At 48.5% G+C, this 13,357-nt stretch overlaps 1 protein-coding gene across 15 annotated transcripts in view; it reads right to left on the reverse strand.

Moving 5' to 3' along the window:
• Window positions 1-13,357, reverse strand: part of FGFR2 (fibroblast growth factor receptor 2) — a 97,905-nt gene that overhangs the window by 31,857 nt on the left and 52,691 nt on the right. For 8 of the 15 annotated variants that reach the window (XM_016149100.2, XM_016149102.2, XM_016149095.2 and 5 more), the window contains 2 exons: window positions 4,050-4,240; window positions 2,809-2,956 (listed from right to left, as the gene is read on the reverse strand). In XM_016149100.2, the coding sequence (XP_016004586.2) occupies window positions 2,809-2,956; window positions 4,050-4,240 (339 nt within the window). Of the gene's footprint in view, window positions 1-1,384; window positions 1,530-2,808; window positions 2,957-4,049; window positions 4,241-13,357 lie in introns of all 15 variants that reach the window. The other 7 variants (XM_016149101.2, XM_016149099.2, XM_016149107.2 and 4 more) reach the window with 2 other exon arrangements.

Raw genomic sequence — 13,357 nt, forward strand, 5'->3', positions numbered from 1 at the left:
TTGTCATATAGGATCATTATGTCCATACCACAAAACATTTATAATATTCTTTAATCAATATCCATTTAAATTGGTATGCATCTGGTTATACTGATACATCATTACGACTTTTAAAGAAAAAATAGAAGTGGTATGGCATGTGAGGATACATAAAATTACTTAAGTTAGCACGTTCTTGCATCAACTTCCAATAATGTCTGCTTTAGTCCTCAACAGTCAATCTATAGGCAGTGTATTTCCAAATCGTATTTTTCTCAAAACGCATTCTTAGTTAATGGGCTAGTACTGTCAGGCAAATCGGTTACGAAGTGCCAGTTAGGCACTTGCAGAAGGCAGTACCGCAGGTAAAAGCAAGCTCAACGTAACAAGCATCTCATCATTTCAAAGCAAATACTCGTAGAGCAGACTCGCAACAAAAGGAAAATGGATGCAATGCTGGTATTTAAGGCTTAGACATTTTCATCGGAAAAATACTTGCAAGACAGTCAAAACTCTCAGCAGCACAGCACAAAATGAAATGATCCATTTATTTTTACTAGAGAATAAAATAAGCATGCAGGTAGGCACCATCGTCTAAAAATAAGGAATTAATGACTGGCGTGGAACATCATGAGCTAGCAAACCACAGTCTACGCAGTTTCCAAGGACATGGCACAGCGGCAGATACATCAAGGCAGACAGTGATTTTCAAGAAAGTGTGAGCAGGATAGAGAGACCGGTTAAAGATGCAGACGGCGGCCATCTTTAAGCAACAGGGCTTCCCTGATGTTGATTTCTCTGCAGAGCAGAAAGAACATCAAGGCCACGATGGCGAGAGCATGCATTGCAGGAAAAGTCAACGGACAGTCCATTCTACCGCCACATGCAGCAAGCCACCGATTCCCAAGGGAGGTGCCACACGGCTTCTGTACACGCTGCATGCAGAGGTATCCTCCCCGGGCACCTCGATGCACGGTGATCTATTTACCCCTCGGTAAAAACAGAGCCTTGGAGACGAGAACGTGTGGGACTTTGGCAAAATGGAATTTGGAAGGAGCAAAAATTACTTTGAATTTTACAAAGTAATTTCGGCTTCGAGAGAAATAGGAGTGGGTGAACTGATACACTGACTCCATGACTCGCTAAAAACGTTAAGATCTGTTTGGGTTTTAAGGATGACATTCCACTTGATCGTAAATGCGAGTGGGCGAATCTCATTGTAAGCGAATTTCCAATGCAACTTTCTTACCCCCTCGGGGATGATTTTAAACATGTTTTAAAATCTCTATGCAAGGATAAAAGGGGCCATTTCTGAGAACAGAAGCTGTGTTAATTTTATAGCAATCAACCACGAAAAGGGAAAAAAAAAAAAAAAAAAACCACGGAGAGAAAGAGCAGTATATACCTGGCAGCACTGTCAACCATGCAGAGTGAAAGGATATCCCAATAGAATTACCCGCCAAGCACGTATATTCCCCAGCATCCTCAAAAGTTACATTCCGAATATAGAGAACCTCAATCTCTTTGTCCGTGGTGTTAACACCGGCGGCCTAGAAAACAAGGGAAGCAAGAGAAAAGGCTAGACGACACAGGATGGTTGTGGAGGGGGCCACGGAACCACGAGGCGTCCGCCGGGGGCCCCGGCGGGTGCCGGCCACCGGGAGATTCCGACGGCGGCCCATCCACGAAAGCCCACAACCGAGACACTGAATGACACCGAGCAGCTCACCTCCACAGGCCCGCCACCACACCAGCTTCACCACCTAGACATGCATGCGATCGAACACATGGAAAAATCAGCCCACAGAGGTCCGGTCTCTCGGCCGTGGCGGGGCTAGGCTCTGGGTTTGGGGTGCTCTTCCGAAAGCAGAGCACCCAAAAGTCCAAGCCGGCTTCTGGCTCTGTTGGCTGCAGACCCCCACCTTGAGGAAAGCTAAGTTCTGTCTCAATGACTGTGCTGCACACCACAACACTGCAGATGAGCCCAAGCGGACATCTCGCACATCCTTCTGGCCCTGTGGGAACCAGCTCGGAGGGAGGGCCAGCTTGGTCGCCGGGCTCTGGTGATTGTCACTCCCGCATGACCATCCTGACTTACATTGGACGAAACAAAATGGAAGAAAGCATGATCTTGGGAGCAAAGAAACTGGGCTTTTTTTCTTTTTTCTTTTTTTAATACAAACATTTGAATGTGAACCATGACAAACTAAGAAAGTCAACCGGCTGCCTTCGATAGCTTCCGGCAGTACATTCGTTAAATAGACTACCCCCAAATTCGGGATAGCGAGGTCAAGGGCAGTATCGCGTAAGTTGCAGTTACACAACCAAGGAAATGATGCTTTGTTGGACAAATTAATGCCATGCCAACATCTCTCTAGATATTTGGGGCAGAAGGAGGTGTGAGTTCTGCCGATGTGCAATGCCCCAAATTCAACAGGCATGCACACGTGTGTTTAAGATGGTGTTTATGTGCCATAAGGATGGGAAATGTGCAGCCCAAACAAGATAAACCAGAAGGAATGACTTAAAAACTAGGTTGGGGGGCGAGGGGGGTGGATAATCTCTAGAAGAAATTAGAGCAAGCGCTCTGAACATTGTGGGCATTTTTCCATGGCTGCTGGCATCGCACCAGCTGCATCACCAAAGAAAGATCATTATGAATATACCGAGGCCACAGAGTCACCCTATAAAGCTGCCTGCAGTCTCCCAAAGCACCAAGTTTTTTCAGCTTCTATATCCAGCCTTCTTTAAAAAAACAAAACAAAACAAAACAAAACAAAAAAACGAAAACAAAAAAAAAAACAAAACAAAAAACAAAAACATTGTTACCTTGCTGTTTTGGCAGAACTGTGAGCCAGGCAGACTGGTTGGCCTGCCCTATATAATTGGAGACCTTACATATATACTCCCCAGCATCCGCCTCAGTCACATTGAATAGAGCCAGCACTTCTGCATTGGAACTATTTATCCCCGAGTGCTGGAACAGACACAGGAGAACAATATAACGGCCAACCAGGAAGGACTTTGCACTGTCGAGGGTCCCACCACCAACACGCCGCAAGAGAACCACCTCCGTTACGTGTACACAGCACTGCTAAGGGGCTACGGGTTTAGGAAGAACACAGTAAGACAACTGGTGGACAGTGGACGTGACCTGGTGGACGGGCTGAAAGGGTCCGATCGATACCTAACAGGATGGTTAGTAGTTCCCCAGGTTAGGCACCTTCCTCCAGCTTCTCCGAGCCTTGGTGTCAGCTGGAGAGGACGCCTCACGGGTTGAGAGTTCTTAGTTCAGCTACCTATGGCTCTACCGGAAGGCTGTTCTTTTTAAGGACACTCTCTATCAGCAACTCGATATGGGAGATACGGCAGGGGGTAGGCTAACGAGTCGTATGGATTTAGCTTCCGCTTGCTAGCACCATCTCGAACAGCAAGTGAGATCTAAAAGATAAAGAGGCTGATGCTGTTAAAACGGGGACTCGCAAGGACCCAGGTGAAAAATCCAAGGAGAAAGTAGGTTTCCTTGTTCAACATTTCACCAGCAGAGCCCATTTTCTAAAGTTTATTGTCTAAATTACATGTGAATGAATGTCAACTGGTTAAGGGCTTTCTTTTAAAAGGAAAATCTAAATTGTTTCTAAAAGGTGGCTACTCAATTTGATCCTAATGTCACATTCAGAGAAAACATTGGCATGACAGTAAACATTGGTACAACGCCTAGAGTTTACAAAATTCTTCCTGTCTGTTCCATCCTGCTAACTGGCCTGTTGGGGAGATGGTATCATGGTCCCCACTTCTACAGATGTGCAGCTAAGCCCGGACATGTCGCTTGAGGTCTCAGGGTGGATAAACGGCTGAACTATTGTGACTCCAACTCTAATAGCCTCGTTACCACCCCAAAGTTCCCTTCGGAAATTTTACTAACAAGCTTCATATTCTAATTCCCGAACACGCTCTGTACTGGCCAATCAAATAAGAGAATCATCTTCTCCCAAATTCAACAGGACCTGTGGCCAAACCCATTAAGGAGACCAGAGTCGGGGGTGCCTTCAGATCCAGAAAGTCCTCACCTTCAGAACCTTGAGATAGGGCAGCCCGTCGGGCCCATATTTACTGCCATTCTTCTCCACGTGTTTGATCCACTGGATGTGGGGCTGAGCATCGCTGTAAACTTTGCAGACAAACTCCACGTCGCCCCCGACCACGGTGGAGGCGTTGGCGGGCAGTCCAGCTTGGAGGATAGGCCGGTGTGGCGACCTCTCTGGTGGAGAGAAGGATAGAACGGGGCAGTGGGGGTGGGAGGGGGAGAGACAGATACATAAGTTGTGTCGTCCAGAAGGCTGTTTGTGAACTCTAGCCAAAAAGGTCTCGAGTCTGCTGGCTGACTTCTTTGAAATAACACGCCACCCAATGGAGAACAAAAACGACTTCAAAGCAGACTGTTGGTGCACGGCCCTCATAAAAAGGATACTGATTTAGAAAACTGGAAACAAAACTTATCGTATCTCAAGTTATTGGTCGTCCATGGCCACCTAATGAGCAAGGGAAAAGATTTTATTTTGACGAACTGCAAGACAAATGGCAGGGAGATGGGCAACTCTTCACTTAATTCCACTTGGGGTGATACTGAAATTCACCTTGACCATAAGCTCGACATCATAGGCAAGTGACAAGACCAACTTTATGGTCACCCCGAATACCAAAAATGACTCCTACACACAGTGTCTCCCAATACGTTTCTTAGATGCTCTGAAAAGACTTTCATTCCTTGTTTTTAAAAGAAAATAAACTAAAAGCTTCAAAGACCAAAGTTATCAACGGACTGAATGAACAATGGTTTTATCTCTTTACCGTGGAATTCACTCCATTCGCTCATTTTTAATCCGCCCATTTGTTTCCTTGATAAATATTAACTGCCACTGTGTGCTCGCTGCACAAGTAAACATCCCTTGGCTTGTTCAGATGTGACAGTGAAAGAAACATAAAGAGACACCAGTTCCCAAATCCTGATGACATTTCAGACAGCCTTAAAGGAGGCCCTGTACCAGGCAGGCTACCAATGACTTCCCGCCGCCATTTGCCTTGCCTCTCTCTCTAGGGAAAAAGTTCTCGACAAAGGATACCCTCTCCTGCCTCGTGCCTGAAAGGTTCCTCTCCAGTTTAGAGGTGGTCTCTGCAGAAATCTCGAAGGGGCGACCGCATCAAGGTGTGTTAAGTAACTACGCACGAGGGTCCTCAGGGATCAAGTGACAGAGCAGCCTGCTGTGCGACCTTGTCCACATGGCGCTATAATGACAAGCTAACTGGAACCTTCCTACATGGCAGCTCGGTCAAGATCCACACACATCCAATCATCCTTCCATTCACCAATAGCACGGCGTCCCCACAGGCCTGCATGTACCAGACCGTCCTCCCTGTCACCCTCCCCACACAGTGGGTCCTGCCGCCTTTAACCTCCAGCTTAAAATACGGCCGAGGGAAATGAGGAAATCCCAAACGGCCCACACACAGATGACGTCTCCCACAGCTCCGCGGCAACCCCACGCACTGGGGCTGGGACCGCCACATTCGAGGGATAGATATCCAAGCCTTTCTACATGTGAGCCTTTCAGATTAAAATATCGTTGAGTGGAATTTGCTGGACAAGAGCCAGCCCATGTGCAAATTGATTTTACTGCATAAGCCTGTTGCTGGTCTTTAAAAACTTTAAAAAAAAAAAAAGAGTCAGAAAAAGTGCTAGTGGTTACTCTGAGCCCATTTCATTCCAGAATCTCCCATCATATCACAGACACCCACATTTTCACATTAAAAAGATAAGCATTCTAGAGCCTCCAAAGAAGTCATTCATTTGCCCCAATATATTATACCCAGATAGGCTGAGCAAAGGACGCAGAAGTGAAGCCTTCTGGTTTCTGTGGGCAGAAAAATCTCAAAGCTGGGGTCAGCTCCTTCAAATATCATCAAGAAACCCTCACGCTGTGGCTGACCTCCTGGTCAGACCTGACAGCCAGCTGGACGCCACAGGGACCTGCTTAACGCTGGCAGGGGTGGTCCCGGCTAGAACCATCCATGTGAGAACACAGTTAAGTCCTCACACACTCTCCCGCTCCCGAGAGACGTAACAGTGCCAGGGAAGCCGTCCTCTGGGCTGGATACTGACAGCCGTGCTCACTAAATACGCCTCTTTGAACCTATCAAACCTTGAGGTGGTTTAGTCCATCCCCTAGAAAAGCGAATTTTTGGTGTCAATTCGTCCCCTGGCTCGCTTTTCAAGTTTTGCACGCCCGTTTGTGTGCTCGAAGATAAATATTTACAGTGGGCCTAAATATTTATTCTTAGAAACAAAGGTACTCTAAAATCTGAAATGTCACGAGCCAGATCGACTGAGTTTCGAACCACGTTCTCTTTCTTAAACGTACTTGTTTCCAATAAATCTTTCCACAAGCAAACATTGTGCACATGATACCAAATCACAATGCCCCTCACACAATGGGCACTTTCAGACGGCCTCCAGCGGGGAATTTAGACACTGGGCAACCCTGGCAGGGCCCACTGCAGGACTGCAGTCTTGTTCTACTTGTGGTCAATGGGCTGCTGGAGCCCCAGTTAGTTATTAAGTTATTCCATTGTGATCAGACTATTAAAAAACAAACAAACAAACAAACAAAACTTCGCAATAGGTCACAATGTTACTGCATTGGCAAATTACGGCCCACCAAATGTCACCTGCTCGCAGTCTCGAATTCATCCTTTCAAATTTTCTCACCTTATACAAAATAACCTCTTAACCACTCCATTCCCCCTCGGCCCTTTCTCACGTTTGGTACAGAAACTGCAGGCGGATCGCTCCGTAATCGAAACCTTACACCATCTTCCAAAACTTATTACAGCTGCCTTCGGTATAAAATGAAACCTTAGAGAATGTTATTTAAAATGTTTTTAAAAAGTCAGTAGGCCTCATGTTTCGTTTCTCCACATCAGGCTTTGATTTCCTTCCCAACCCTACTCTCTGCCCTGAAACGAGTCAGCAAACGAAGCCTGAAACATCCTGGAAAGGGTCCCGGATGCCGGCACCTGCAAAGCGTGGCCCTCCTCTCCTCAAATCCTCCAGTGGTCACTCTTCCTGGGTGTCCACCAGGCCCCCGAGAACGGGGATCAGTTGTAGGGGATGACAGCGCCTGAGCTCCCGTGCTGACTTCTGAAAACCTGGGGTGAAAGCGGGGTGCGGCCGGGGGAGGAGGCTGGGTGGCAGGTCCTGCAAAGACGGGAAGAGCCGGTGGCCCCTGAGGCGGGGCCCAGGGGGAACGGGGCCGTGATGGTGGGCACGAAGACCCTGGCAACGGCTCACGTGCTCCCCAAGAACCTCACCGGGCCCTGGGCAGAGCGAACCCCTCGGGTTTGCCACGCTTTGGGCAGCAAGCTAATAGAAAAAGAATCAGTCAGAGAATTATCTCCGGATGAGAATAAAGCCCAGAGCTTGCTCATCTCCTATTCTCCTACGCGATAACAGAAATCACATCTTCTCCACCAGAAAGGACTTGAGTTTTAGGCAAGATTCTCTTGCAACATGTTGAACGCTCTGACATTACACAAAACAGATTTTTTCTTTTTAAAGGAGATAAATACATGGGGAACGGCAAAGCTGATGAGCATCTCACCTGTGCGTTCACTGCAATTTTAAAAGTACACACTCTGAGTTCAGCAGGCTGCAGATGTACAGTGTGCGTGGGCCTCGAAGGGGCTGGGAACCTTTAAAATCAGCACTCGAAGGTCCCAGTGTGAATTCCAAATTAAGACAGAATGGGAAGCCGCCCAAAGGGCGCGGTCGCTGCCGACGGGACAGCTGGCTGCACTGCTGGAATGAGGTTCCACCGAATAAATGCGTAGGGAACACAGACTGAAGTGCTGTAAAAAATATTCTCTCCCGGCTTTCTCTCTCTCTCTCCCCCCCTTGTCAAGTGCTCCAGATGAGTCTACTTTACCGAGGCAGAAGGCCCAGCTGCCCAGAGTCTGACTACCGAGACCGACTTTCTCCCCGAAGCTGGAAGCCATGCAGGACGGTGGGAAGAAAAGAGTCTGCTTCATTCCAAGAAGTTAATTGGAGAGAGAGAGAGAGAATACCTGAGTGACAAACAATAACTCTTTCTTAATTGACCACTGAAACTTTATCGCATGCCAGTCCTCCTCTGGACGTAATGATATGTTTGCTCATGAGAGATCTACGACTTCTGCGAAGGCCATAAAAAACGTCCGCGGAGCAGAGAGGCCCCACATCTGCTGGCTCGGTAACTACACGTCCCCAGGATCAGCAGGAGAACCAGGTTCTTAAGTGACACCTATAAATCACTCAAGCCCGGAGCGGCCGCCTGCCCAGCACACACAGGTCCTTCTATGGATTTCTCCCCCAAAAGCGAAGCAGTGCTCGCCACAAGGCACCATGTCAAAGCTACTGCCTCTGGCAGCAAACACCAAGAGGCTCACATCACACCGAGCGGCCAGTACTGCCCTGGTCACAGCCAGTGTCCCGCCCTCGAGCACCTCAGTCACATAAGGAGCACAGAGAACCCTGCCTGCCCTGTCTTTAAATTAAAATCAAATTTTAACTACCCTTCCTCTAAAATGGCAGTTTCTTAGCAACTCTAAAGGGGCTGAATAGAGAAAGAACACTGAGATGTGGAGAAGTGAGAACGACCGAGAATTCTTTTTTTTTCTTAAAAGCCCATCCACGCTTTTTTTTCTCTTTCTCTCTCTCTCAAGAGTAGGCGGTGGCTGCTTTTGTTGCGCTAAACCAGTTAGCATGAGGCACAGTCATTAGGGGCAGGCCGATTAAAGCCCTCTGAAGTTTGAGGAGCCCAAGAACCTGCTAAAGACCTCACGCTAATGACAATTAGTAGAATGAGTTCATTGCCTTGTCAAGCGAGACTCTGCCTAATGCACTCAAGCCAGATGGGCTCGGTCTAGCCGGGCTCTGGGTCGTGCTTTCCCTTAAGCTCTCTCCGGCCTCTTGGAGGCTGGCACAAAAGGAGGTCAGACCCAAAAATCATAGGCAGAAAAAGGTACGGTTAGGATGCAGAAGAAGGAGGAGTGGACACACACTTTCCGAGAGTGTCAAAGCGCCCACCATCGATACGTTGGTTTGTCATCTTCTAGAACAGACAAATGGACTGGGATGCTGGGACCCTGGATCGATTGATCGATCTATCGATCTATCGATCTATCTATCTAATCTATCTATCTATCTATCTATCTAATCAATCAATCTATCTATCTAATCTATCTATCTATCTATCTATCTTTTAGGGAGAAAACACATTTTTGTTGAAGGTGACTAGTCTGCTGCTCTTTCACCGTCCGAGGCTTAGCCTTCTTTTCCCCCTGCCTGGACCTATGATTCTGGAAAGTCTCGTGGAACTGAGCTGGGAACCCGGCTTTTTCCAAAACATATCTGTTTCTCGGCAGAGAGCGCAAAGTCTGCGGAACGAGCTTGTTTGGGGCGAGCCAAAGGGCCTCCCCTCCAGCGCGGAAGTCCCTCAGTGACTTTCGGAGGCTGCGCCATGTGAAATGCTAGAAGCAAAACACGACTAACTCCTTTGTGCTTGCTCGATGAGGTGGAGAAGCAGAGTTAAGGGCCGGCCGAGGCCGGGCGGCCCAGGAAGACCAAGGCAGGTGGAAGCAAAGTGCCTTCCCTAATTAATGTCGCAGACTATTACTCGGCTGGGGGTTGAGTGGCTTCCACTGGCTGCGTGTCAATTTAGGTCTCCTTGGGCGAATTACAGGAGCAGGGCTGTGTGCTATTTACACCCCGACTGTTGGCGATACCCTGAGCTCTGCGCCCTCAAAAAGTTGAACCGGAACTGAAGACTCTTTGGTGACCACAACGTTATGCTAAACTTAGGTTCGAAAAAAGCCTCTCCTTTTGTGAAAAGGAGACATGGATGGCTTCAGGACGATGCAAACTTCATCTGGGATGGACAGTAGTGACAGTCACGCAACCATGTGACTAGACTGTACCGAATGCCACTGAACCAGCACACTCGAAAATGGCTAAAATGCTACATTTCATAATATGTATATTTTTTTATGTAGTACGTATTAAAAAAAGGGAGCCATGGCAAAGGTGACAATATCACAGAGTAAATGAGATGTATAACTAGGGTCACGGAAGCCCTGCCTTCCCAGTTAGTTAAGTATATTTATCTTGCCCAAGTTTAGTAAGTGAGAGCTCTTCTCTCTCCCGACATAAAGGCTCTGCACAAGGTCCCTCCCTACGCTGTGCTTGGTTTTCACTGATGTAAAACTCAGACGTCAGTCTCCCCGCCAGGCTCCCCACCCCAGGCGATGGGGTAAACACAGCTGAGGGCGGTCATGCTGGGGAGCTCCGTCCCAGGGCTCAGCACGGGGGGCGCGACATCTTCCAGGAATGCAAGGCTATCAGCTGGTGTCTGCATAAATGAGTGTCCTTCATGGAAAGAATATACTGGAAAGGTTAAAAAAAAAAAAAAAAAGGTCCAGGAATCAAACACACCCTTTTGTTACAAAGGCTGAACTCCGAATTAGGAGTATCTTCTCTCAAACGATTTGCAAAAAAGGCTAAAAACCAAACTACTGGGGTGTCCCTAAAGACAGTAGCCTCGGAAAGAAACTCTTTAGATTGAAAATGTTTCGCTGACATCTATAGAAAATGGGACCCGGTTAGTCCCCCTCTAGAAATTTATCCTAGAAATATATTCACCTAGATGCCCAGCAAATAGGTATGTATTAAGCTTGTCACTGTAGCCTCTTTGTAATTGGAAAATGAAAGCTGTACAACAGAGGAATGACTAAATTATACTATATCCATGACGGACGGGCACAGGGGCCACTAACAAGAATGAAGTAGATCGCGATGGAGAGATGGCCACGTAGAAACGCTGACAGGTTCCATCAACTTTCGCTGTTAAACAGCCTCACTTCTGGAGGCAGTCTAGAAAAATCTATCACGCTAATCTCGCAGATGTTTTATTTTGCTGCTGGGGTGGTTCACGCAGAAGCAAAAGCATTCAGCCCATCTGAGCAAACAACAACAACAAAAAATGCCTCCCTTTGGTTCCAACCACATGAGAAGCTGTAACAATAAAAGCTCATTTGTTTTCTCAGAGGCAAACTCAGACGCTGCAACTAAGTGAATCTAGATATTCCCAGCTAGAAGCATCATCTAAAGAGAAGATTCAGAATCGTCGCCCACCTCACAAAAGGCTCCAATCTGCAATCTACGTCTCTTCTCACTGTCCAAGTTGATAGAATGCCACAAGCCAGCCCATAGCCAAGCTCATGCCCTGCTAAACATTCAGTGATGTTTTCATACACGGAGGGGTTCTATTTCTTTTGACCGAAATGTAAAATTTAAAGGGCTGAATCCTTCACCTTTCGGTCTCAGGCCAGAATATATATTGAACCCAGTAAATGAGGACTTTTCCAAATAAAGGAAAACTTCCAGAATAACACTGTCTCCAGGATGCCTGTCTGGCAGAGGACACTTTCATCCTGCTATGATGGGGATGGTGTCTGGGGCCTGATCTGACCTGTCGATCTGGGCCCTTGTTGGGCATGGCTGGAATTCCTACAGGCCTTGTTTGAGGGAATCCTATTAAAGGGGAGGGAGGGAGGGATGGAGAGAGGGAGGGAGAGACGGAGGGAGGGAAAGGGGGAGAGGGGAAGGGAGGGAGGGGAGGGGAAGGGAAAGAAAGAGTAGGTCTATCAAGTTCCGGGCACCTTCCTTCTCACTGTGGTAGTTTGGGGTCTCTTGTGCTGTGACATGAGAGCTCCAAGAAGGCGAAGCCCCTGTCTGATTCAAGTAACTGTCACATACGTCATCGTCAAGGCCAAGTACAGGCTGCTCCACAGATAGAGAATTAATCATCACAATACAATAAACAGAGATAATTCCTACCACAGGGCTCTGCTCTGTTTTCTCCCCTCGTCTCTCCCTTCTCAGGAGAAACGGAAAAATTTCCCCATAGCAACACCAAGACCCCTCCCGCCTCTGAGTCTTCCCCGCCTCCCACCGGCATTTCTCCTCACTATGGGGAAGATGACAGAGGCCACCTTCCCGACCCGCGTGCCCTCTAAGTTGGCGCTATATCCCTACGACAGCATTAGGATATTTCTGCCCTGCCGTCTCCCTGACTACGAAATTAAACCAGATATAAAGGCTGTGACTACAGCAGTGGATGTTCTAACAGGGGCGGGGTGGGGGGAGACTCCATCGAAGTGCTCCGGGGGATGAATCATTCCGACAGGGAAGCCGATGACGGTGTTCGCGCACTCACGTCTTAACAGGAGTGAGCATGATACATCCCACGTGGGGTCTTTTGCTTTGCAAAGGTGACCGTTAACCGAAGCTGCAGAAATGAGTTTAGAGGGAAACGCCGAAGAAGTCTCGCTTTGGAATTGGCAATAATGTTAAGAACCACAAAACTCCGAACCTAAGTAACTCGTTAAACTATTTTCCTATTAATTCCGTTCAGCACACACTGACAGAAAGCTCGCTGAGCTGTGGCTCGTTACGGGGCACCGTGACTGCCATCGGGCATTCATTTCTATCTTCGCACTGAGTTTACTTGCCCACGCTCCGACGGCAGCGGCTTTCTCCGTCCCCTGTCCCCCGCATTATCTCCGGGTACCGCGAATCGCCCCTCTACATACAAGACACTCTAAGACATTAACTTGCCTATTAACACTTCCGCATCCTCTTTGCCCACACCGTAGACTCAATGTCAAAGATCAGACAAGCGATCAAATGTTAGCCTCTGCCCCGCCACCTCAGCCGGGCCCCCTGCCGGAACCTAAAGCAATCAATAAGGCTTCATTCCTCAACCATGGGGCAGAGGGCAACGGACGGCTCGCAAAGAACAGGGCCGAAGTGCTGATACTGCAGACTTCTGACATGCCCCCTCCACGCTGGCGTGTGCCTGCGCCAGCCCGGGGGCTGGCGGTCCCACGAGAGAGCATGTACGTCTGGCCAGCGCATTGGGGGTGACGCAGCCGCCCGATGACCAGCGTCTGCCCCCCTGGAATCCCTGTGGTGAACAGGTATGAAAAGCCGCCCTGTAGCAACCGAAAGCTCATTAAACGGTAGCCGCCCACGAAGTTTTGAAACCTGTGGAAGGAAGGAGAGGACCGGCCCCCTCCGTTGACCAGGGCTGGGCGGAGCGGACGCGTCTCAGCCTGGGGACAAGGCCTCGAGGACGTCTGGGGCCGGCTAACGAGAGCAGCGACAACCACACGGTGCCACTGTTTCCTCGCCCTCCAGAACGCGCTCCGACGAGTCGCCCCTGCTTTCCAGACGAGAGCCCGGGGTCTCGGAGCTTCCCCGATGTGCGAGACCACGGAGCTGGCA

The sequence above is a fragment of the Rousettus aegyptiacus genome, unplaced genomic scaffold, assembly GCF_014176215.1.
Source record: "Rousettus aegyptiacus isolate mRouAeg1 unplaced genomic scaffold, mRouAeg1.p scaffold_m13_p_6, whole genome shotgun sequence".
In the NCBI taxonomy this organism is placed as follows: domain Eukaryota; kingdom Metazoa; phylum Chordata; class Mammalia; order Chiroptera; family Pteropodidae; genus Rousettus; species Rousettus aegyptiacus.